The following is a 25,087-nucleotide window of genomic DNA, read 5'->3' as shown; positions in this document are numbered from 1 at the left end:
TAAATCAAGCCAAGTGTACAAAATAGTTTACAAAGCCATATTCAGATCGCCATCCCCATGTGCGTTTTGTACTTCTCCCGCTAACCTTCTCATCGCTTCCTCCAAACTCATCCCCGCGATTTCTTCATCTCTCAATCCGCTGCCTCCTGGTAAAGTCAACAACGCTCTTGCGAGACTCTCATGCGTGGCAGCCAGTGACGCAAAGTCGGTATCGACATGGTCGTCTCCCTCCTCCGCCGAACCCGGTAAACCAGATAAACCAGATAAATCCATAGTATGGGATGTGCCGTGTTCGTGCTCAGAGTGTGTTTGAGGCGGGAGTGGGTTGTCAGGGTTGGATGTAGGAGGTGGCTGGCCGTGTGGCTGGTGATGAAACGAGTCAGTGTGGATACTCTGGTCCCGGTGATCTGGGAGCATCTCCATTTGGTGACCGGTGGAAGAATCGACAAGATGGACGCTTGTATCTGCAGTGTTGGAGGGATCAGCCATGGAGCGTTGTAGCTCAGGATCGATAAATATATCTGTGTCAGACAGATGACGTTGTACAGATCCTTGTTCCTGTACGTGCATTTGCTCCGCATTTTCAATGCCCTCCTCTTGCCCTTCTGTAGCCTTCCTTGGTCTGCCTCTTCTCTTCTTCTTACCATCTTGATCACCATCGATTTCCTCGCCCTCTGCTTCGGATGGCTTTCGCTTGCCTTTTTTACTACTTTCGCCTCTTGACCTGGAAGAGTCGCTCTTGGGAGGACGGCTTTCCTTGATGGGACCTTTGAGTTTACGGTAGCGATTGTAGATTTCAGAGTATTTGAATTTGCTTGCGCGGACAAGAGCGATGGGTGGGGGGAGATTAGGGTCGAGTTGGCAAGGATCGGCAGCGACTTTGTCAAGGTACTAGATACATGGATGAGCGCAATTCAAAAAGACAGGGTGAAGTAAAATTAAATAACCCACAGCTTTCTTCTCCTCCTCATCGATATCAAGGGCACGACGTATCTCATCCGGGGTTCTGCCCGCTGCGATTTGGGAAACCATCCACTCATCAATGGCTTTGTTCATTCTGCCACCATCCTTGTCGGTTTCGTTATATGGATCTGCATCGGACTGGATCAGCTCCTGAATGGGTTCAAGGCACAAGCTTGAGTCACTTACCATGACCCTCATGCTTCCAGTGGTAACAGACCCTACATTCTCCTGTTTGCATCTCACTTAGAACGATCCTACTCGGACAAGCGCATTTAACACTCTTTTTGGTATTCATACGGAGCTTCTCCTTCGGTAGCTCAACAGAGTGTTGCGAAGAGTAATGACCAGCGTGGTGACAGGTATATGTTACCTTTTCGGCTACTGGCGATACACGATTACGGCGTCGAGTTTTGAGAGGCAGGGCAAGAGCTCGTTCCTCGGGAGTCATTGCTTATCGATTGTCAGCTTGGGTCAGGAAAGAATTTATTTAGACTTACCTTCGAGCTTTTTGTTATGTTTCGCAATCCTGGTCTGTAATCTCTCTGCCGATCTCTTATCCGGTGTCGTGGACCTTCTTTGGACAAAATGACACCAGCTGGACTCTCCTTCTAGCCAAGCATTAAACGTTGTCCTGTCGGTGAAGACATAGTAGATGGGACTCGGAGTAACGCCATCGTGCCTGTCTGGACGAATAAATGGTGCCGGACAGACCGGCGGGTTATGTATGGGGTCTTGTTCAGAAATACCGGGTCCGCCTACGTCAAGATGATCAACCGAGGATGGCCCTGCCACTTGATCAATTTGGTCAATAAACTCGGCGGCTTGAGTGTGAAACCCATGGCTAGAAAGCTGTGGAGTGGACCCGTCGGAGCTCTGTACATCTTGTGTTTCACCAATTCCGGCCTCAGCGTGTTCTTCCTCTGACTTGCTCTGTGCTTCTGCCTTGAGTAACGATTGTTCAATTACAGCATCTATCTCCTCTTGCGTAGGCTCTTCCGGATTGCGCCCAGTATCCTCGGAAGGCCCTTGATCGAGTTCTGGTGATCCAAAGAAGCTCTGTGGGTCGTCAAGTGCTGGATGTATGAAAGGTATGTCGTTCACGGCTGCAGCGAGGTGCAGCGGCTGATGGTTGTCCATTGTTTGTGGTGGACAAGCGAAGTGGAGGAGTTATGTGGGAGGAAGAATGATAGAATCCCTCAGAGGGAGGGGCGGATTAAGGACGTGGAAATGAGATTCAGGAGTTATCTCCGAATTCCCATTAATGTGGCGGAGGGAAGTGGAGGCACGGAGAGTATGACATGTCCGTCCCGGGCCCACTGCTTGAGCCTGTCGTCAATGAATTCGGAGCAGATTCGGAGCGTCAACGGACGGAAGTGCTTATAAAGTGTAGCCATTGCATAAATAAGTCAAATTAGAATCACAGTACTTCAGGGCCAGCCATATAGATAATATCGACAATATGGCAGACCAAGCAGCGAGTTTAGAACCATTCCTCATCCTGGCTCGCTCTACAAAAGGCGCCGCAGCGGCTAAGATTATCTTGGATGTTACAGCAGCTGTAAGTTTGCTAGTACAGGTCATGACTGGCCTCTTCTGATATTGGTGGCATTGTAGCCTGGTGTCTATGTTTTCTCTGAACTACTTGAGATGCCCAATATTCAAGAAGTGAGTTTCTTACTGGGCGTAATTGGATTGATCGACCTGCTGACGTATTCGGGTGTAGTTGAGCTCTGATGCGTCGTTCGGTGGGCACTTTCAACTATTGCAACTATTCGCATATGGAACTTTACAAGATTACGAGGGTGAATGGTCAAGGCACGTATAACCAAACCTGTTGCTAACTGTCTTGCTGTAGAGAACAAAGCGATTTTCCCCCTATTGAAGGAGGCTCACATTAACAAACTGAGACAGCTTACCCTTATTTCTCTCGCCTCGCAACACCGCGTAAGTCTCTGAAGCACACATAACATGTAACATCCTTGGCATTTGGCTAACCTGCACAAAGTCTCTTCGGTATCAAGATATCACTCAAACTCTTCAACTCAAAACACTACGACAGGTTGAAGATATCGTCATTGATACAATCTACGCCGGATTACTGAATGGTAAATTGCACCATGATAAGAAGGTATTTCACATTGACTGGGTGGCCGGGAGAGATGTGAGAGAGGAGGACCTTGCCGTTATTCAAAAGAGCCTTGAAAACTGGTAATTTTGGATAAACTCTATCTTTATTAGCACAGCTGATAAATATTTGTCAAAGGTGTCAAACAGCTCAAACCCTTCTCGGCGCGCTCGACACTGAAATAACACATCTCCGCCAAGAAGCTGTCAATGAAGCTTCCAAACTTGCAAGATATCGACTCCACCGAGACGAAGTCTACGAGACTGTAGCCAACGAGCTTCGCAACGACAAGGCCGAGAAGAGCGCAAAACGAGGAACTGAACCTGGCGCTGAATTTGATGCCCAACAATGGAGCGCCCATGGTAGAGGCTATGAGGAGCAGGTCGGGTCTGCTACCGGTGCTGGCGCGACATTTGGTGGGAAAGCGGGACAAAATATTCTCCAGACTTTGGCACATGTTGGCAGTCTAGGAGGAGCATTTTCAGGGAGGAAGTGGGTGCGCCTCTAGATCTTTCAAATGCATTCGAAAGTTTCAGCTGACTAATGATTTGATTTTAGTAATCTCACCAGAAATGTTTCTGGAGGGAGTGATGAGTTGGAGAACTATAGGGCGTTCAAACGATCAAGAGATTAATGTCGAAGCAGCCTCACAAAGAAATGTTTGTAACATTGTATATATAGAGCATAATTTGTACAACTTGGGAAGAGGCACTCGCCCAGAAGGCATTATATTAGACCCAGAATGTGATCCGTGCTACGTGCTTCGACTTTACATGTCAATGGTTATAGGTGGGGTTTGTAGGAGTGTTCAAGTACTGTATACTGAATCTCCGCTGTCCGTTCTTCGTCCTAAGCTGTAGGTTGTGTTCTGTCCGCAAACCGTAGAATGGTGCATCAGTCACCAGTACAACTTCGCCGAGCACATGCCACCGGCCAACAGTCACAGATCAGAGTAGATATTCACAGCACTTGTTCGGGGTAGTAGAGCTTCCCTGAGGTTATCACAGCGTTTTGGCGTGAAGCCGAAGCTTCTTGTACAATAGGCACATCATGCTAATTGCTATAGACTTTGAGGGCTCTATAATCGACGGACGTCAGACATTTGTTTTCGGATCTCCTATTTGTCTCCTTACTAGACTCCGCATGCTACAACTCGAAAAATTGGTGATGGCAGAGGCCGGACTCCGGTCGATCGCAAAGACAACCTCGCCTTCCTTTTTAGGCAAGTCTATACACGTTGAAATTATTGAGTTGCTGTCTTAATGCTGCCATCAATGAAATTTGAACTCTTTCGTATTCTTCAGCCCGTAACATTTTTGTCACTAATTTCATCGCCTTGAACTCTCTTTTGACAACACACACGTGCCAGGCGAGTACCTGCTGGCTGCCCGGCTTGTAATAAGGCATCTGTAAGGGCAAATAATCAATTACCCTTCCTTGAAATCAGGCCTTTCTCGCATTTTTACAACATAAGAACCTACAGCAGCAATGCCACGATATTATCCAAGAGTCGCACTCTCTGGCGTCTACAACAACCGGGCAACGGGCTTCCATTTATTTCACCTTGTCCCCGGTGTAATAATAATAAGCAAAGTAATTTGTACCTCAAGCAGACAGCCGCGACTTACCGCCCCGACTCGAGTCTTGCAAAGCCATCCAAATATCCTTCAGCTTGTCTCTTCCTTCTTTTCGCCTAGTCAGCATCCTCCTCTTCTTCCCCAAGCAACACTTGGTCAGTGTTCGTTCACTTCCCTCCGGTCCGATAGCCCCGCCCCCGTCACGAGTTAGCGGCATCTTTATTCCGAGAGAGATGAGTAAGCAGGAGGAGGAAAGGATGGTACATAAGAAAACAAATATGTAAGAACGGCTGGAAAGTAGCCAACATGATTGATCGCTGATAACTGGACCCCAGATGGCAGACTCTAAAACGCACCAGCAGCAGCACATTCTGCGTGAGCAGTTATTTTCTACATTTGTTAAGAATTTTTGTGCCTCTTGCGCCCCTTACCTTCTGCAGCCGTCGAAACCATAGATGGATGTGATCAGGGGAAAAAATGAAAATCAGGCGCGTGATGAATAGGTGGTCCCGTAATTGGCTTTTTGTATTGGTATGTGTTCGAATAGCGCAACTAGGCTCGACACAAGCCCGTCGACGGACATTGGCCCCCGTCTCCAACAAGGCACGAAGGTCCGATGTTGAGCCCAATTTTAATATGCAACAACTGGCAAGTTTTCTTGATTTGGCGCCGGCGGCCGCGATTTTTTTCGCCGCAATCACCAAAATTTACCGACTGCCGATCTCCAAGGCACATGAAGCACGACGCCGACGAATGGCAGCCAACTCGTCAACCGCCAATCGTCAGTCGTCGTCAATTGTAAAAAGTCGCAAATTCAGTGGCGTCGCTCCCTTGCAGCTGCTGGTGATCTTCTTTCGCTTTTTTGGTATCATTTTTTATTTATTTTGTATGTTCAGTTGGTAGTCCGGGATGAACCGTAAAACGTGGATATTCCTCCTGTATCTATAAGCCTATTTATATGTTTTTCCGTTTCGTTCAACGCTCTTCGGTCTCCCGCGACCGACGTTGATTTCAGCCAAATTTCCAGTCGGTTCTCACTCGCTGAAGTTTATCCATCATCCGTCACTATTTGCGGGGTCTGGACGAGTCTTACGACTTCCCCGCTTTGCAACTGTCAGTCTACTCGTACTACTTCTTTCTTACTACATAAAAAGAATCGCCTGGCCAACTTTCTCACATATCCTTCTTCTCCCATTTCTTTTGCTCCACTATTAAGGACGGAAAATGGACCAGTTCTGTCTTAATTTTTTTCTGACACTAATCACACTGTTTCTCGCTTTGTCGGCTTCATCATCTCTTTTACAATTTAGGGGTCAGAGCGGCGATGATTGGAAGGTACGACGAGGTATATATATGGGGTTACGATATTGCGCCGTACGCTGTGCGTGCTACCAGCTGAATAGCTGAAGCCCTTAGCATCTCATCCCAGGCAGTGAGCAGTAAGAGCGACAGTGTGACAAGATTACTGCTTGCAAGTTTTACTACGTAAATACATAACTTCTTACTCTTTTTCGGCGTCTTCTCGAGGAGATGATCTCAGGGACAGAATTTCGGTCTTTTTGGAGGAAAAAAAATCCATTTCTACGGAAAATGGGTGTCACGCATTGTATCAACAAGCTTGTAAACTGCGGACGGAAGATACGGCACGACGATCGATCTTTGATTCTACATTCTTACAGGGAAGCGACAGCCCGATGATCGATGATCAAAGATCGATGAATGGATGAAGAACGAAGAGGCTCACAACCAAACGATAACTTTTTTCTCTATTCAACATCACAAGTTATTAGCATTTGCCAGTAGAATTTAAAAACTCCATTGAAAAGGTATAAGTGGCATTGTTTTCCTTCTCCATGACAATGATACTGTGTATTTATATGTAAGAACAATATTTCTTAATGATGTATGAAGGTGGACTTTGGGAACTGGTGGGTTTCTTCAGTTGCTGCGATAGTCATAATGAATACCACCAGTAGCCCGTGCATTTGAGGTGTAAAGAGCAGAGGCAACAGTAGTAACCTTTGCGCGCATACTCGTCGTCCGTAAATCCTCAAGGATCAACAAGTCACAGAGTGCACATTATTGGGATTTGATTCGCAAGAAACTGCGTGCTGTGATTTGCTGCACATCATTACAAGTCTTGTTGTTGTTGTCCTGGTGCTGGACTTTTGGATAGTTATTCTGGGGACGCAGGGATCAAGAAATAGGCGCACACGATAATAATGATACCCGCTTGTTGGCAGACTGCATCTTACTTTATGGCATGGGTTGGTACACCAGATTCGGTGGTCGTTGTTGTTGGGTCTCTTTCGTACGGCGGTCTATTGTTGTTCTACGTTGCGACATGGGATGGTGCTAATTCTGCATCAGATATACTGCCACTACAGTGTAAGCAATAATAGCAGTAATTGTGACAGCAATAGCGAGCTACTTGCGTGGGAATTGCTGTCTGCTGATGACAGCCGCACAGTCGGCCATGATATTCTTCTCTTGCTTGATTCGCCAGAAGTTTTTTTCCGTACACAAGAATGCATAACACTACATCAATAGAAATCGATCAGGGGTCTTCGGAAGTAACCCAATGACTCTATACTCAAATGACAAGATACAAGGAGTAGAGCCGTAGTGGTGAATAGGAGGAAGAGGCCCCGCTATATATGCGGTCGTTGATTACAGATTTTTCATTCATAAATAAACACTGTGGCATGCCATGCTACTAGCACACCCATAGTCAACAATCGGAGGTCTATCCGGAGTGCAATGAGCAAACGATAGTTCTCAGGAGGGGGAAAAGAAAAGAAAAGCGCAAATTAGGGAGAAAAAATGACACCAAAAGACACAGAAGGCAGACATTACACAGCTTTGAGACAGGAATGAAGATAGAGGATTCAGCATAGTGTCAGCACACAAGATATCATCTGTTTGTAAAGGATTCTGGTGTACGGTGGCAGATTCAAGACGATACGAAGGTAGAAGTGGACGTTGAACTAGATTTCCACGAGGCAAGTATGCGTTGAGTTATTGAGGGAAGTAAAGGGAGACAATATCGGCCGTTGGCTGTAATTAGGACCTATCTGCCGGATTGTTGTTTGAGGACTACAGTGTTCTATACTTGACAAGCTACATGAATCAGCAGCGAGAAGATTAATACCATATTCTGCGGCGCCCTCCTTTCATATAAAAACCATGATCCTACTTTTCGATTCCCAACAACTTGGCGACTTCTGGCGGTAATTCGCCCGGTTGAGCCTGTCCGGGCTGCTCGGGTTTGCTTTCTGCCATTTTACGACTACTTTTTGACGACCTGCGTGCATATTTTGCCAGAATGTAAGCTGGTGGCGGATAGGGCGGTGTGGTCGATCGATTATATGGACTTTGAACGGAAGAAAAAGACGGAAGGCAGCCTGCAGCTGCTGCGCGTCCGTTGAACGGGGCGTTGACCGCTTTTACCAGGCCAGGGTCCAGGGTTGCTTGTCAAAGACCCAGAATCCGGGAAGGCCGACCACATTCGGTATCCGCTCAGGCACGATCCGCCATTAGCATATTCATCACTGATCGCTCTTCGATGTTAAAATAACTGCGCACAAAAGGCGACCGGCAAAGCAAAGGCCCATGACGTTTGACGTCGAGCTTCTTTTTTACCCTAGGGGATTGATTATTTTATCCAATTCATTTCCTCTTCTCCCTCTTCATCAGAGCGGCCTGTACCCTCCTCGTTTACATAGTGCTCTTAGATGTACTGCTGGTTGCTACTGCGATGAAAGGTGTGCAACCTATATTGACTGCCCGTTGCACAACTAGCGTCACTCTTAATATTTCAACACGTCCCATCTGTCGCTACGATTCCCAACAAGTCTCAGAACCCTACATGTCAGTAGGGTCTTCGGAGCGTCTCGTCTCTGCCGCTTACTAGCCTCCGTCCTGACTTGAGCCTCCTGCGTGTGTTTTGCGGTAGACAACCATAAATTATCATCATCATACTTCACAGATTTATATGTACGTGGAAATGCTGCGATCCGTGTAATAAAAAAAATAAAGGTCAATTAATAATAGAGACTCGGATCGGTACGGCTTCGAGTTCCTATTACCTATTAATTATCATATATCCTATATCTTGCATCTTGTGCTGTGACTGGTGATAAGTGCGAACCATAAACCCATAATCTTAGTCTGAAATCCCAGAAAGAAATTAATACATACCTCCAGGAGTTGGGCTTAACAAATCTCTCATTTGCCCATCCAATTCCTCAACCTCAACTATCTCGGCGTGTATCCATCTTGGCCATTATTACATTGCGACTGCATATCTAAAGTTCCAAAGATCAAAAGAGGTGAGTTTGCACTGTGTGTTATTATCAATAGATTGAAGATAGGTAGGTGGTTGAGAGCAAGACTGACGGATTTAGCTGGACAAGCGAGCGGTCTCCCACAGCTGCACCCACCACACAGCCAGTGATCCGAAACAGAAGCATTCCCATCAATTTCACACGAAACCGGATCTGGACATCCGTTTCCCCGTCATAGTCTCAAATCTCAGTGGGGGGCCGTTGGACCTGAAAGGATTCTTCTCCCGGGGTTGCTTCCCAAATTACCCTCAATTCCTGGTGGAAGACATCATTGAATGAGGATACCTTTATTATTAACAAAAGGTTTCCCAGTCAAGGCATCTGGCATTTGGCAGAACATCAGTTTCCACCTTCTGCCTTCAACTTTGTCAACTCCCACCTCGTTTCTCATTAGTTAATCATAAAACTTCAAGCATCATCAGATAACCCCCTTTCCACGAATCATCAACCCACATCAGCCTTAGAAGCAGATTGCTCTTCAAGAACCGGAAACTGATAATTTCTCACTCGTTGACTTCTGCTACGCTCCCAAAATTCATCTTCTGGTAAACAGGCCGACAGAACAGCAAAACCACACCTTCAGTCTCAGCGCATTTTAGGTTTGAAGAGGCGTCCCAATCGAAACGCAGCACATTTCCGTTTCCCCCACCCGAATCTGGAAGAATTGTTTGATCATCTTCTACGACTTAGGTACTGCACGAGCAGACAAGGCGCGACGCTTAGAATTTTTGTTTATCAACCAATTTCAACAAATATTGCAGCCTGTCCATCAGGACTGGTCGTATTTGAATTTGTGTGCTTCCTGCCTCTCTTAGGCACTAGAGTTGTTATAAAGCAAAAGGCCAGCGCTATTCGAATATCCTCGTCTGAAAGATAGATTTGGTGTCAGTTGCTAGTCACGTTAGTGTCGAAGCCAAGATATCCGAAAGAAGAATATCATCAAGGCGCCGTAAGGAGAAGGGTCTGACACTGCGGTGGAAGACATATCTATCGGGAGATTGAGCGCCACATCCCAAAGTATTCGGTCCGTCCCTTTCTCCCTTGCTCATCCTTCACATAGGTTCCTAACGCAACACACCTTTATAGCGAGTCCACTGAAACAACATTGGATTACAAACACATCAACATACGCAGGAGATACAATCATAAAATTTCATCCAAATCCGACAATCGGCTGGCATCTGCTTATTAGTTAAAAATTACGAGGAAAAAAGAGCCAGAAAAAAGGGAGATCGCCTCACATTCCGGCGAAAGATTTGCATCTGTATATTTAACTGCTATCAACAAGTAACAAGAGTGAGTTTCTTCGGATGGACCGAAGATTGCATCTGTCAGGGCACGCTATTGATGATCATTGCGGAGATCACAGGCTCAGCCCTGAATATCCACGTCGCGCACAAAAACAGGCATTCCAGCCTTTAGTGTTCACCGAAGTCTAGTCAGGAATTCACGACGTGGCGAGCTGCTCTTCTCTTCCGGGATATTTGTATGAAGGCCCCATCTGTCTTCTTGATCCTGCGTTTCTGCTGTGTGTGCTCACTTCGGTCGTTGAACCGGTTTGGAGTGTTGGCGTGAGTGGTTTCTAGTCCGTTCCACCTTGGCCTGCTCTTTGAAGAGTCGTGGAACGTGGACCAGACAGAAGCACTCGTTCACTTTTCTATCATCATTCCACTTCAGTGTTGTTTCTAGAATTGAAGCTGATAATTGCGCTCAAAAGGATTCGACAGTGACTTGCAAAAGGCCAACTGGCACAACGGCAGACAAGTGAAGGCTGAATTTGCGCCCTCAGAAGCCAAAAAACCAAAGGAAGTTCACATTTACCTTGCCACGTTTCCCAGGCATCTTGTTTGCAATTTGTGAATCAGAAATACTGGATAGCCTTTGTGGGTCTGAACCTTGACGCGGGAACTAATCGCTCATCGCAACTATTCAGGGTACTGTGGTGCATCTCATTCAACTTTCCAGCTGACATCAAACCAGTCCATGTCTTCAGCTATTATAGCTATTATCTCAGTCTCTCCTCTGCGTTACCCATCCAATATTCATCCTCGTCGGAATGATCGAAAGAAAGAAATCCAGTGGGACACCAGGCAAGCGTAGGCTGTCATTCCATAGCGGCTCGGAGTCGCTAGATAAAAGAGTGAAGCAAGAACACTTTGACACCCTTGACCTAGTTTCCCAAGAAGTAGATTCTAATTATGCGGATTGCGACCCTCCCCTCACAGCGTCATCTTCAAGATTCCCTCAGTCAACTTCCTCATTTTCGTCACCTTCTAACTCGGTTGATGGGGATGATCGTGACAGGCCCCAAAGACCGCCTCCGCATCCCTCAAATAGTACAAGCGATGGCAGCAACAGTACTGCGAGATCTCAACACAATCAGCAGAGTGCATATCAGTTCGGTTGGTCTAATACAGAGAGCGGCACGTCGTCTTTCTCAACTACTTCACAGTCCCAACCGTCCTCGAAGTCCTCTAGTCGCCAAAGGCCTGCTTCAAATCCATCTGCCCAGATAGCCGCAGCTTCTCAGCAATCAAGTTCGCCTATCACCTTCAATGTCTCAGCCGGTCAGCCACTTGTCAATCCGCCGCCGAAAACGCAGGCGGCCTTTGTGGGGAAGCTGTATTCTATGTTAGAAGATGAGGACATCGCTAAGACAGGATTAATCTATTGGTCTGCCAATGGCACAACCTTTACGTGCCCTAATCCCACCGAGTTCTCAAAGTACGTCAATAGACTATTGGAGTTCATTTTTACTACCGAGATGCCTTGGATACAGCTCACATAATTTTTTTCTTTTTTGCAGAGTGGTTTTGCCTCGATATTTCAAGCACAATAATTGGCAAAGCTTTGTACGCCAATTAAACATGTACTCGTATGTATTACCACATCGCGATAACCTTGTCGGTGGCTGCATATGCTTATCATGATATTCCTTACGGCAGGTTTAATAAAGTTCGTCTTTTTCTCCGTTAGCGTCCGATTTCGCATCTTTTACCTTTCGCCGTGCATCTAATCCTAAGCCTATTAGGTCAACGATATATATTCAACTTCCACCGATCCTCAAGCTTGGGAATTCAGACACAGCCTTTTTCGCCGTGGCGAAGCGCATCTGCTTCCCAGCATTAAGAGGAAATCGTCCCGACCCAGTGCCCCCGATGGCTCTAATACTGTCACGTCACCCACTGATGAACTGCCTCCTAGTACTTCCAACCCGATTAAACCTGTGGCAGGCTGGATGAGAGATGCTGTACCAGTCCCTTATCGCATGCCATCTCCTCCTCATATCCATGGCCAACCTCAAAGGTCAGCCACCTATCCTTACAGCGATGGGTTTGCTACTCGCAAAGACGATGGTCGCTCTCCAACGCGTGGTATGGCTTGGGATCCACTTCCCGCAGTTCAACGCATGCCCCCGCCTCCAGATAATCAGATCCCAATACGTTATCATCCAGATCCTAATCGTCCGGTTCTTACAACACAGCGCTTCTATCACCCTGGATATCCAGAATCACCTCTATATGGGCCGGCGCATTCGCCCAGTGCAGAAACTCTTCTCAACCAAATGTCTGTCTTGGAAGACAAGGTGCAAAAGCTCACAGACGTGCTGAATAATGATCGTATTGAGCATGTGCGAAACAACCTCGACTTCACGAGCTACCTCTTACAGATGATTGGATGGGCTGCAGGTGATCAGCGTAAGTCCTCTGTGGCAATGTATCCCGGAATGCACATGTTAACGAGAGTATGCGATCAGATGCTTCACCCGAACTGCGGGCGCTACAAGATACTCTGAGTCGCCAAAACGCCGATATGCGCCATAAGTATGAAGCGTTCATGGCTTCTGACGCGTTAGCTATCATGGCGAGTGGTGGGGGACGAGAGCGCTCCGATAGTAGGGACAGTACTCGTGAGCGAAACGCTCGCCTGGGCTGTAAGTCTCCCATCATTTCTATCACCTTGTCCCATCTGATGTGCCGTTGTAGTTGAGATACCGCCTTTTCCAGGACATCCTCACCCTTCTATTACGGACCTTCGCTTGCCTCAAACCGCCCAGTCTAGTTCATCAGCTATCTTATCCCAACGTGCAGCTCCTCGAACTTCTCCTCGAAACTCTACGTCCTCTGATCTTCTATTGACACGGCCTTCAACTAGTGAGTCTATAAGAGAAAGGGAGATATACCCAACCTACTTCCCTCCTCAAACCTCTCATGGTATTGGACCCGCTTCGTCAATCCCTTCGAGAGGTCCGGAAACTATAACTCCATCTCTATATGGTGGCGGACCATCAGTACCTCCTCCGCTCTACAGGCCGGCACCCATCGTTGAAAAGCACCGAGAGATTGAGAAAGGAGAGGAACACAAAGATATGAATGGGCCTTCCACGGTGGAGCTAGGTAGAGAAGAGCGGGATAACGAAGACTCGCGTATGACGATGGCAGGGGAAGAAGCAGAGAGCAAAACGGGATTACGAAACCTCCTCAATTGACGTTATCTGCCTGGTGAACAGCGCTCCCAAGAATAATAATTTCAGAAAGGAACATTGTGTCGAATAGCGAAGATGGGATGAAGGAAGGAAAGAAGGTTACATCTAAAAAGGAAGATCTTGGCCAGCTCGTTTGTGTGTGCTCTTGATAGTTGCGAAACGGGCATTTATATAAACCATATCTTATCAGGCATCTTGAGTCATTTTACTTGCCATTCACCACAGCTAATTCAAATAAGTTTACGTCAACTGCATTGTTATTATTATTATAGTCTCTCAAAATATGCATTATCATCGACAGAGTCACTAGGATTATCATCGTTTATGGTATATCTCGGTCCTTCGCATTAACGCGACCATTAGCCCATTTTCGTTGTAAAACTCTACATCTGGGAGGAATATATGCATACAAAGCAAGTCATATAAGCTCATACTACAGCACATAATCATCCTCAACGAAAAAAAAAAAAAACTAAAAAATAAATAAAATTCCCCATCCACCGCTAAAAAACCTATCGCAAAGCATGGCTAACAGCTCTTCTCCTTCCATCTAAAGGACTTCTTCCAGGGACGACCCCGCTGTTCTTCATGGCGCGCTTGTAGAACTTGTTTACAGTCGCCTTCCCCGCAGGGGCAGTACCGCCCGGCCTAGATCTGGCGTCAATGATGGGTGGAAGAGCAGCAGGGCCGGCGGAGGAGAGTGTTTGTGGAAGAAGATGGAGGGTAGTCTTGTCACTAGGAAGACATGATTATCAGAAACTGAACTCGGACAATGTCGGTAAAGAAAGACCCAATACTCACGACACCTTTCGACTAGTCTCAACCTTGGCAACCTTTCTCTTCTTTCTCCTACTTTGCTCCGCACCCTGTTCAACTTTTTGGCTCGCCTTCTTCTCGGCTTCTCTAGCCTTCTTCTCCTCTTCTGCCTTGACAGCTGCCTGGAGAACAGACTTTGGTAAAGGTTTGACACCAGGCGCCAAATCCCACTGGGCCTCGTCATCGTTCTCTTCCTCCTCATCGCTTTTTTCCTTATCTTCGTTTTCGGACTGTTCCTTTGCCTTTCGCTTCCTTTCCTCGGACTTTTCCTCCTGCGTCTTGGCCCTTTTTTCTGTCTTTCCACTGTCAACCCCATCGGAGGTAACGCCTGCTCGCTTCTCCGTAGCTTCCATCATAGCTTGCATCTGAGCCCACATTGTTTTGCTCTTACTATCCATTGGGAGGTCTTCGAGTTTCTCAGAGTCATCTGATTCGTCACCATCGTCCTGATAACCTTCTAGCCCTCCTTCATCAGAGAAATGAACAGCATCAGAGTCGGTATGGAAAGATTGTTGATCGCCAAGCTCTTCCTCTGAGCCAGAGGAGATGTCACTGTTGTCGTCTTGTTCTTCGTCGTTGTCATCGTCATCGAGATCGGACTCCTCGTCAGAGGCTTGGGCCATAGCAGCCTCCATCCTCTTTCTCAGTCTTCGTGTCTCCTCATCCTCATCTTCATCCTCACTCTCGTCTTCACTCTCAGCTTGTTGCTTTCCCTTCTTCTCCGGCTTGGATACCACGGCCTTGCCCTTCCCGTTATTCTTAACTTGTGCTTGATCTTGAGCCATTCTCTTTCCTTGCTTAACATTGGCGATAGCTTGCGCTCGAGCGCGGGCAGCTTTCGACTTCGCCTCTCTTTCACTACCGCCGTACTTTAGCTTCAAAGGAATGTACGACGGACCAAATGGACCTACGTTGCTTCCCGCTGCGCGGCAGCTCTCTCAGCTTCGTGGGCAACATTTATACCAACCGCTTCAGGGGCTTCATCATCGCTGTCCTCCCCGTTCTCATCCTCGTGGTCTTGCTTGACGTTTTTAGTGCTACTGCCAGAGGATTCACCCTCATTTCCAAATTCGAAAGAAGCATCGTTGTCCTCGTCGAAGGTAATTCTCTTTCCAGAGGCGGGACGAATTGAAATGGGAGCGTTTACAGACTTCTTCTTGGCCATTTGGTTTGCGTCTGTCCGGGTTTAGGTGATTGTTAGCAACGGTTTTAAGAATTGCTCGTTGAAATTTCATTATTTTGAGCAAAGGGGTCGAGAGCGACAAGGACATCAGAAAATCTCCGCAAAGGTGACTTTTTAGGGGTGGATTTGTCCCGATCTCAGTGCCTTTAGTTTTTCTCTGTTACTTATTTTAAAAAATAAAAGTATGGCATACACTAGTTACGTAACTACAGGCACACCGGTTAACTTTGGAACCTTTCGTCCGGTAAATGGTGGTAGTCCACCACTTAAAGTGTCAGCATAACGTATTGACAAATTCGTAGCTTGTTCTTCGACCTTTACAACAACTCGTTTAAAAAGAGCATAGCAAAAGAGGGCAAAATGCTCATGGAACTCCCACCTCTGTGGGCACAAGTGGAGCCGTTGCTAGTAGCCCAATCCCCTTCGAGTCCTTTCGCACATCAAACCGCCCGCGCAAACAGCATTTTATGGAATCGTTTGCGCACAACTAGACGGTGGGAGACAGAAGGAGGAGATAACAATAGGGTATGTGTGGCTATAAAATGGCCCGAAGATGGTAGATTGCGTCGAGGGAAAGGGAAAATGAAAGGAAAGTCTACAGTAGTATGGGTTGAAGAAGGCGAAGAAGACAAGGTGATTACTGCTCGGTCGGAATCAAAAGTGTAGTCGTTAACGCATGTCACAGAGACTGGAATCTATAATCTTGGTACACCCGTCTCTGATACCATCATTCTACCCGACACCGCTTCCGATATCCCTCCTTGTTCATCAGCCCATAAATCTATCTCTAGCAGTCCTGCAACCGGCCTTTGACAACCCCGATGATCGATCGTCTTCAAATACTTCAGAAGACATTGACTTCTCGGACATCTGGCGTGATAGCAATTATCCTATCATACGTCAAGGGGCCATCATATCATGCAAGTCAGGTATAACGACAAACCAGTATAAAGTCCTTATGCTCGAGCCCGTTTATCAAGGCATTTTGACCGCTGAAACCAACATTATCATCTCAAATACGTTTTTCTTCGCGGACTCCTACCCATTAATACAAACGCCATTAGGAGATGGGATGAGCGAGGGCAGTTTTAGCAAGACCCATCTTTCACTCGCCAACTTTGACGCTGACGCTTTCCTCTCCTCCTCTCTTTCTTTGTCTCTAAAAGATGATTTACCAGACGGCGAAGCACTGGAAGATGAAGAATTGATGGCTTTGTCAAGTACAACTTCCGGATCTCTCACTCCCCGTCCACCTGGAGCCGGCGTCCGGCCTATATCACCTGTTGCCCCCGTTGAAGAGGTTCTGCAACACGAAGAATTAGAAGATAGGGGGGTGAGGTTCAACCCTGTTGTTGCCGAAGGGAAGGCCGTTGATGGGGGAGGGGATGATGTTTGTTGGATGGGCGTGGGAGGGCTAGGCAGAGCAGGGATATTTGAAGGTGATTGGGTAAGTGTTTGGCATTGCAGTTCGAAGTCTGTCTAACGGTGGGGTAGGTGTTGGTGAAGCCAATAGGACAAGCTCAGGCGAGTGGAAGATTGGTGAAGGCCTTGGCTTGGGAACTTCTTGACGAGTCAGATGATGAGCTGTAAGCCTAATCTTACTGTTTGTCCCCTTTGCTCACCTGCTTTTCAGACCTGCGAATACCATCCTTCTCTCACCGTCCCTGTACCGCTCTCTTATTCCCTCCTCATCATCATCAAGCTTACCTCAATTGACTGTTGTTCCAACACCGTTTGGTGCTCGCTCTCCCACTTTGCCGATCGCAAACAAAATAACACTCACACGGATAGCAACTGCTGAAGCAGTGGATAAACGGTATGAACGATCATGGCTACGAGGTCAGACCACTTTGTTTGTGCCCAAAAACCGGAAAAGAAGGGGAGATGCTCAGGAATATGTGAGTATGGTGAGACGGGGTGATATACTGGGTATTCCTGTCTGGTTGGATAAGACCGTTACCGACGATGAGCGGCAAAAGTCCATTGCGGCCGAAAGTGAGGACGATACGGACTCTGGCTCTGAATCAGACAGTCCCTCACCATTCTTCTCGAAAATACCGTCGACACCAACAAGCATAGTCTACTTTGCTGTAACGTCCATCTCTTATAATCCCCTGGTCCCAATAGAAGAAGATTTTAGATCATCTACAACAGCTAAGGCACGAGCTGGAGAATTAGGATGTTGGATTGGAGACGGGACGGAACTAGTATATGAAGGACTGGAGAAGGCGCGGATTGAACAAAAAGGATGGGATAAGAGATGGTGCGGGATCCGTACGCAGTTTTTTTTCCTTATCCAGTCAAAGGTGCTGATTTAAGGAAGCAGGTTCGAACCCACCTCCATTTTCCAGGTCAGCATACACAAAGCTTTCGGATATCTTAAATTCCGCATTCTTCCAGACTTCCACAGCTTTTCGACCCCAGCTTTCAATCATCGTAAAAGGCTCACGAGGAGCTGGAAAGAGATCTCTCATAGAATGTATCGCGGACGACATCGGGTTCAACATTGTCACTGTAAGCTCTCCCTCAATGGAAATTATCGCTGTGACCTAATCTAGGTGAAGGTGGACTGTTACGACATAACTGGCGATACACCTGAAGTAACATCAGGAACGCTCCTCGCTCGACTTTCAAAGTCTATTTCATGTTCCCCATCTCTTCTCGTTCTCCACCATGTTGAAGCTCTCTCGTCCAAATCCAATTCACCCTTCGGTAGACCGCCATCCGTCGTTAAAATACTCGAAGAAGTCATCGATGGTGCAAGACAAACTTCGGACTCAAGCTCTGGATCTTCATCAAGTTGGCCAGTGATTGTGGTAGGTACCACGGCGGATGCGGATGCTGTGCCGTCAGAGGTATTGGCTTGCTTTAAGCAAGAAATTGAACTGAAAGCTCCAAATGAAGATGAAAGACTGGCTATCATGGAATACAAGCTGGAGGATTACGAGGTCGCTCCTGATGTGGATACCAGAGCTCTTGCGAGGCAGACCGCAGCTTTGAACGCGGGAGATATTAACTCGTTAGTCCACCTGGCATGGATTGCGGCCGTCAAACGCTCTACTTCTTCATGTGTATCCTTTCCCCAGGCCCAGCAAGCAGGGATATCTATTACTTCTGAGGACTTTAGGCATGCTCTCTCCAAGGCACGTGCGGCGTATTCGGATAGCATAGGTGCACCCAAGATTCCGAATGTCTCATGGGATGATGTGGGTGGATTGGTCAGTGTCAAGCAGGATATTTTGGACACAATCCAGCTGCCTTTGGAAAGGCCTGAGATGTTTGGGGAAGGTCTTAAGAAACGCTCTGGTGAGTCATCTATCGTAACCATTGACCAAGGCGCTATGCTGATGCGCATGTTACAGGTATACTACTTTACGGTCCACCAGGTACTGGTAAAACTCTCCTCGCCAAAGCAGTCGCCACATCCTTCTCTCTCAACTTCTTCTCCGTCAAAGGTCCCGAGTTACTGAATATGTATATCGGTGAATCCGAGGCCAACGTCCGCCGTATTTTCCAACGCGCAAGAGATGCAGCTCCCTGTGTCATTTTTATGGACGAGCTCGACTCTATAGCACCCAAGAGAGGCAATCAGGGCGATTCGGGTGGAGTGATGGATCGGATAGTGAGCCAGCTGTTGGCAGAGCTCGATGGTATGTCCTCCAGTCGTGGAGGGGTGTTTGTGATGGGTGCGACAAATAGACCAGATTTGCTCGACCCTGCATTACTCCGACCAGGTCGATTTGACAAGATGCTCTACCTCTCTATCCCTACAACTCATACCGCCCAGGCAAGCATCCTAACGGCACTCACGCGCAAGTTTAATCTCCACCCAGACCTGGATATAGGGAAGATTGCGGAGCAATGTCCCTTCAATTATACAGGTGCGGACTTGTACGCGCTGTGTGCGGATGCAATGTTGGGAGCTATGACACGGCAAGCAGAGGCGGTGGATCGTACTATCGCCAAGCTAAATGCTTCAGCGTCTATGGGAGAAGATCCTTCTCTTAAAACATGGCCTGGAGAGTTGACGTCGCAATACTACTTGGCGAAGATGGCGACCAAGGAGGAGACCGAGGTGATCGTGAAGCAGAAAGATTTTGAAGAGGCGTTGATCAAGCTGGTTCCAAGTGTGAGCAAGGAAGAGCTGAAGCATTATGAGAGGGTACAAAAAGAATTCCAAGGGTATGCAATTGGGAAGAAGGACAGTGCGAATGAAGTGAAGGATAAAGGGAAAGGAAAGGGAAAGGAAAAGGGAAAATCAGTTGTTGTTAATGGCGAAGCTGGAGGATGAGCAGCTTATTTTTAAATGGACTTTTTGTAGCCAAATATAGTTGTAGAGATTTAGACATGGTCTGTCAGATGAATTCATGATGATGATGCATTACAATGACTTCTCATAAAACATGCCTCTTTACTCAGACGTTTTCTCGGTCTGCTGTTTCGCCTCAAAGCTCTTCAACCATCCAGGCTTCAGATCTTCCAGCTCTTCCTTCATCTTCTCGATATCCCTCTGCAATTGTGTCTCCATATCGGCGAGACTCTTTCGCTCAAAGTGCGGACGGGGGCCGTTCGTATTGATGACGAGACCCTTGAGATCTTTATCAGGCGTACGTCGAGAGACGAGTTTCATTGTCTGCCAAAAGGATAATTCATTAGCGAGAAAATGAGATGACAGAGGCCGTAACTTACTTCCAGTGTTTCAAGTCCCTTTTGTGTCCTCAGCGCCATTTCGAGATACTCTCCATTCTCCTCCCTCTCCACCCCACTCCAGCTCATGATCCTCTCATCTTCCCAATCCACCACACCACCTTCCTCATCTTGCACGGCAACCATAGGCGAAGGGTTAATGTGCTCAACGTTCTCGAGATCGGGCGCAGGTGACATCCAGGTCTGGTAAGCTTCGATGAGTTTGTTACGCATAGTGCCTGGAATGGGTTGAGGTCCGGGTGAAGGGTAGATTGTGAGATTAGCGTTGGGGAGGAATGGGGCCGGGTTGACATAATAGTTTTTGTCAAATCGACCGCTATTTTTGAAAAGTGGTTATCAGCTAACCTCACTTCTCGTTTTTACAATGACACGATGAGGAATGGCGAAAATACCTTTCAACGAGGTGCGGGGGAGGAGGCCAGCTGACTCGACAGTTTTTGGGATTGTCGTCATGGGCGTCCATTACGATTGTGAATTGTCGTTTCCCATCCTCTCCTTGGTCGTACTCGAATTCAGCAAGGTATATAGGAAGCAAGAGCGGGTAGCAAGCCACCTAGACGGTTGCGTCAGCCCGAGTTTTATCAAGTTCACGAAAGTGTGCGAAGAGGGGTAATACATACCATAGTCTCTTTAAACTTTGATTCATCAATCTTCAAATTTTCCCATCTCGTCAACTGCCCAATTCTACTTCTGATTAACTTGCCCAAGCCTAAAGGGCTGACAGTAAAAGGGACTGGGACGATCTCCAAACCATCGTCTTCAAGCTGTCGCAGGTGCTTTGAGGGATTGTATATGGGAAGGTCATTGGGTAGAGGAGGAACGGCAAAAGACAGATAAGATAGGGGTGCGAATGGATTTCCTATGCACCATAGTAGCATTAGTTGTCGCCTTTTGAGAGAAGCAGGTAGGTATTACCAGGCACATATGCTTCACTTGTACTGATCCACACCTTTGGCTCTAGTCTCTTGGCCACGCCCCCTGCACTATCAACACTGGCTTTTCCCTCCAAGATGGAGTCCACCCTCCAAGCAGGGTAGAGAGCAGCTTTCATAGTGCCCCTCAGTTCGAGCTTTGAGCCGAGTCCGAATTCTGTTGCGAGAGGCGTTACGGAAGGACCAAAGAGCCTGAGGAGGAATGCGTAGACGATATTGGGGATAGAAGCTAAGGCATTTGTGAGAACATGTCATACCTTGAGTATCAATGTCTTACCCGAGGCCAGAAGAGCATTGATGTACATCTTGTTCAAAGCATCTGCCGGAGCCAGTCGGAATGGAGCTGTGGTGATCTTGTTGGAAGGCGAACGAGTGTCCGAACTAAGTGGTCTGGCCAGCGGCCTCGAGAGCACCAGCATCCGAGGCCTGGGTGTTATCCTTGTCAGTCTTGGGGGCATTGCGATGGATTGTCGGTTGTGGAAAGCGAAGATGGATCGTCGTTTGGGTTTTGTTCACGCTTGTTACGTAGCCGCCGTGGTTTCTCGCTGAAAATGCTGACGCAATGTTATTTCACACCTCCACCTCGCGTTCAGAAACCCATCTCGAACAAACAAAACCACTGCATACTTCATTCCAAATCCCACACAATATCCAAATGGTATCCCTTCGCCAACGAAAGCCTCAACGCCAGTACTCTGACATTGCTCCTGGACTTCATGATCTGTCTGATGAAGAAAATTCGGGCCAAGGAAGCAGTTCAAGACCTCCAAAAGATGACGACGATATCAGTATATCCTCGGGAGAAAGCAGTGAATTTAAGCCGGGTAGTCCCGAGAAGCAAGCAGCAAAAGGCGCTGCTATAGATGACGATGAAGAAATGGAGGACGATGAGCCACTACGGTCAATACACGATACGCATACGTCTCCCGCAAAGCGACCTATCAAGAAAGCTCGTAGCCAATCTAAAGGCAAAGGCAAGGCCATCGCCCCTTCTTCAGTCTCTGTAACACCTACTGTGCGATCTAGCCCTGTACCGAAGCCATCTGAAGGGAACCCTCTCTCACATATTCCTCTCGAATATCTTCGATTGCTTGGACAATCTGCAAAAAGTATCGTTAAGCCCCCGGAACCTGCCCCGGACGCTCAACGTCAGGCGTTTGAGACTTGGCTCAAGAAGAAGAAGGGTAATTCCAGAGAGGAATCTATCCTTGATTCTCCATTACCGTTTTTCACCCGCTTGCTCAAAGATCCTCAGAATGGGTCTGTTCGTCCCAAGGTCGAATGGTCTCCAAAGGTTGAATCCTCGTTGACCGCCAAGCAGGAAAAGAAGGAGAAGCGGAATCAGCTGAACAATATCGCTCTGGGGGTACCGTGGGATTTATGGCGAGGAGAAGGCTGGTGGCCGGAGATGTACATTGGGCCAGAAGGAGGCGGTAACGGGAAAAGGACTGAGTGGCTGATGAGAGAGGATGTGAGATTAGGCCTGGAAAATATCGGTCGGTTCAAGAAAAGTGAATTGGTTTTCCTTGCACAAGGGTAAGTCTTGATCAAGTGTGCCCAAACATAGCTTTAACAAAGCTGAAAGCATCGCGTTCCAGAGACGCAAAGCCGTACCTTCCAAAACCTCCTGGTAAAAACGGTGAACCTTTCATCACTTGCCTATTTGGTCCATATGAAAAAGAGACGCCCACCAAATTGTCCATTTTTGATTCTAAATCACTCTGTATGTGAAAAAGAAAACATTGTTCACATTACAATTCTGAATCTGACACCGCAAGCAGCCGAGACCAATCCAATAGTACCCAGGCCTGGATTTACTTTTTATGCAGGTGGCCCAATCTGGGGTCTTGACTGGTGTCCTATCCCTCGGTCCAAATCAGCAGGCAAGTGACAAAAATAAAAAATAAAAAATATGCTTTCTACTTTCAAACAACGTATTAACAATGGTATACTCAGAATTTGAAAACACCCAGTACCTCGCCGTGTCTACCCTTTCCCATCTATCAGATCAACCGAAAATGTTTGACAAATGTCCGCCGGAGACCAAAGGTTCCATCCAAATCTGGTCACTCTTGCCTCCCAAACAGTCAGCCCAAGAGGATAAGGACCAGGATGAAGAGGACGTGGCTATGGGGGGTGAGAAAGGCGGTGGTATGGCTTGCGAGCTGGTATTGTGCGTAAAAGGCGGGAACGCGATGCAAATACGGTGGATGCCTCTTGGTGTATGGGACGAGGTATCGTTGGCTTTTTGCTTTTACTGTATGGTTACTAACGACACGCATAGTTTGACGTTTGCAAGATGAGAGATGAAGAAATGGAGATTCCTAAACTGGGTATCATCGCTGCAGTGCAGCTGGACGGCAGCGTCTCATTCTATCCCGTCCCCCATCCCAAATTCCTCGTGTCTGAACAATCGGTCGGAGGACAACCTGTCTACCGTACGTTTCCCTAAACTCCACCAATAAAGATTTTTAATCGCCTTACACTGCTTTTGAATGTGCTGTATAGTCCATCTCCAAAAACCACTTGTTCGTCTTACCATCCCTGATGCCAACTGTACCACGTTTGACTGGTTGAGCGGATCACGTCTCGCTGTGGGATTAGATACCTGTAAGTTATTATATGTAAGAATCAGTTGAAGAAATTACTCATGAGGAATGGACAGGCCACGTCGTTGTATGGGACATTTACAACTCTCTCCTCCATCCCTCCTCTGAACCTCGTGAGTTTTCCATTCCCCATCCCCATTCCCCATCCCCATTCCCATCCACCCATTCATCCAAACATGACTACTTACCCCTCACAGCTCTTCCAGTCATCTACACCCCCGTCGCCATGTCCTGCATCCGCTCTCTCTCCGTCCTCCGGCTACCGCCTACTCCACACCACCTCGGATCGGACGCGGTGTACGTGGTGACCGGTGCGTATGATGGATCTACCAAGATTCTGGATGTTCGGGACCCTTTGGTGCCTATCCCGCTTGATCGTCAACGATGTACGTCTACCCCCGCCCATTCTTCCTCCCTTTGTTATTTTATCTAACCAGAATGACCAAACACAACTAGTACCGATCATGTCCACCGCATGGTCTACTTATTTCCCGGGACCCATCGTGGGCGATAACCAATACACTGCGCAAGTCGTACGGGTCGCGGACCGGAAAGGACGTTCACGGGGGTTTGTCATTTCCGGGCATCGGGGTGTCATCTGGGTAGGTCCTCGATTTCCCTTCATTCGTCCCCCCCCCCGTTTTCCTCTTTTCCGCTTGTAAACTAAAACTGAAAATGTAAAAACTGGGGTTTTTTAGGATATCGGAACATCGGATTATCATACGATGGTCGTGACCGCCGGCGCTGATGGCGCTCTCATCATGGTCAACCATGCGGATGGGGTACTGAGAAGTACAGGCGCACGGGTAATGTTCCTTGTTCACTTTTCCCGCGTAATCCCCGCTGACGGCGCTGCCCCCCCCCCAAAAAAAAAAAGACAATCACCCTCGACCGCTTGTACGAAATCGACTACAACACGCTTACCGATACATACCGCCTCTCGGACGATTTCTTACCCGAATCTCAGCCGCTTGATATCGTGCAGTATGGTAAACCGGCGCGTGGCGCGGGAGAGGGAGAGGCGGGGGAAGACGCAAACAAGGCGTATTCAAAGATCGGGGCGTGGTCGCCCGAGGTGGGTATTCACCGCTGTGTGTGGAACAATGCGGGCGGGTTGGGACAAGCGGGGTGGGTGGCGAGTGGAGGTGCGAGTGGGGTCGGGAGGGTTGAGTGGGTGGAGGGTGTGTGGAGGGATGTGGTGGGAGGAAGAGCGAAAAGTGAAAAAGAGAGTTAGTTACAATGTTGTACAACAATGGGAATCATCAGAAATGTGAGGTCGTCAAGCATGGTTCATGCGCAAGTCGTGCGAAAAATTGGGGGTATACTCTTGAGACAAAGTTGTA

General features: G+C 47.6%; 7 protein-coding genes across 7 annotated transcripts; 4 read left to right on the top strand and 3 right to left on the bottom strand.

Annotated features, from left to right (window-relative positions):
- Positions 1–27: 27 nt before the first annotated feature.
- CNBH3020 (hypothetical protein) lies at positions 28–2,100 on the bottom strand (the record flags this gene model as incomplete). The annotated part of the gene is made up of 4 exons (XM_768757.1): positions 28–891; positions 952–1,091; positions 1,150–1,413; positions 1,461–2,100. 4 exons carry the CDS (start codon positions 2,098–2,100, stop codon positions 28–30), a joined length of 1,908 nt encoding a protein of 635 aa, XP_773850.1.
- Positions 2,101–2,422: 322 nt separating this feature from the next.
- On the top strand, positions 2,423–3,722 carry CNBH3010 (hypothetical protein; the record flags this gene model as incomplete). Its single annotated transcript, XM_768756.1, has 7 exons — positions 2,423–2,521; positions 2,578–2,628; positions 2,687–2,765; positions 2,819–2,907; positions 2,969–3,171; positions 3,227–3,580; positions 3,647–3,722. 7 exons carry the CDS (start codon positions 2,423–2,425, stop codon positions 3,720–3,722), a joined length of 951 nt encoding a protein of 316 aa, XP_773849.1.
- Positions 3,723–11,640: 7,918 nt separating this feature from the next.
- On the top strand, positions 11,641–13,500 carry CNBH3000 (hypothetical protein; the record flags this gene model as incomplete). Its single annotated transcript, XM_768755.1, has 5 exons — positions 11,641–11,735; positions 11,818–11,890; positions 12,043–12,709; positions 12,799–12,945; positions 12,998–13,500. 5 exons carry the CDS (start codon positions 11,641–11,643, stop codon positions 13,498–13,500), a joined length of 1,485 nt encoding a protein of 494 aa, XP_773848.1.
- A 509-nt stretch (positions 13,501–14,009) lies between these two features.
- On the bottom strand, positions 14,010–15,478 carry CNBH2990 (hypothetical protein; the record flags this gene model as incomplete). The annotated part of the gene is made up of 3 exons (XM_768754.1): positions 14,010–14,232; positions 14,299–15,171; positions 15,225–15,478. The coding sequence occupies 3 exons, from the start codon at positions 15,476–15,478 to the stop codon at positions 14,010–14,012; spliced, it is 1,350 nt and encodes a 449-aa protein (XP_773847.1).
- A 378-nt stretch (positions 15,479–15,856) lies between these two features.
- Positions 15,857–19,787, top strand: CNBH2980 (hypothetical protein; the record flags this gene model as incomplete). The annotated part of the gene is made up of 7 exons (XM_768753.1): positions 15,857–16,129; positions 16,182–16,943; positions 16,991–17,082; positions 17,130–17,770; positions 17,823–18,010; positions 18,055–18,802; positions 18,859–19,787. 7 exons carry the CDS (start codon positions 15,857–15,859, stop codon positions 19,785–19,787), a joined length of 3,633 nt encoding a protein of 1,210 aa, XP_773846.1.
- A 120-nt stretch (positions 19,788–19,907) lies between these two features.
- CNBH2970 (hypothetical protein) lies at positions 19,908–21,593 on the bottom strand (the record flags this gene model as incomplete). Its single annotated transcript, XM_768752.1, has 6 exons — positions 19,908–20,129; positions 20,186–20,519; positions 20,596–20,756; positions 20,824–21,062; positions 21,119–21,364; positions 21,413–21,593. The coding sequence occupies 6 exons, from the start codon at positions 21,591–21,593 to the stop codon at positions 19,908–19,910; spliced, it is 1,383 nt and encodes a 460-aa protein (XP_773845.1).
- Positions 21,594–21,790: 197 nt separating this feature from the next.
- On the top strand, positions 21,791–24,978 carry CNBH2960 (hypothetical protein; the record flags this gene model as incomplete). Its single annotated transcript, XM_768751.1, has 11 exons — positions 21,791–22,671; positions 22,734–22,858; positions 22,917–23,018; positions 23,092–23,369; positions 23,435–23,573; positions 23,644–23,745; positions 23,801–23,857; positions 23,942–24,130; positions 24,201–24,346; positions 24,443–24,550; positions 24,622–24,978. 11 exons carry the CDS (start codon positions 21,791–21,793, stop codon positions 24,976–24,978), a joined length of 2,484 nt encoding a protein of 827 aa, XP_773844.1.
- Between the last annotated feature and the right edge of the window lie 109 nt (positions 24,979–25,087).

The sequence above is a fragment of the Cryptococcus neoformans genome, chromosome 8 (assembly GCF_000149385.1).
Source record: "Cryptococcus neoformans var. neoformans B-3501A chromosome 8, whole genome shotgun sequence".
NCBI lineage: Eukaryota > Fungi > Basidiomycota > Tremellomycetes > Tremellales > Cryptococcaceae > Cryptococcus > Cryptococcus deneoformans.
This window is presented reverse-complemented; position numbering and strand designations above follow the sequence as displayed.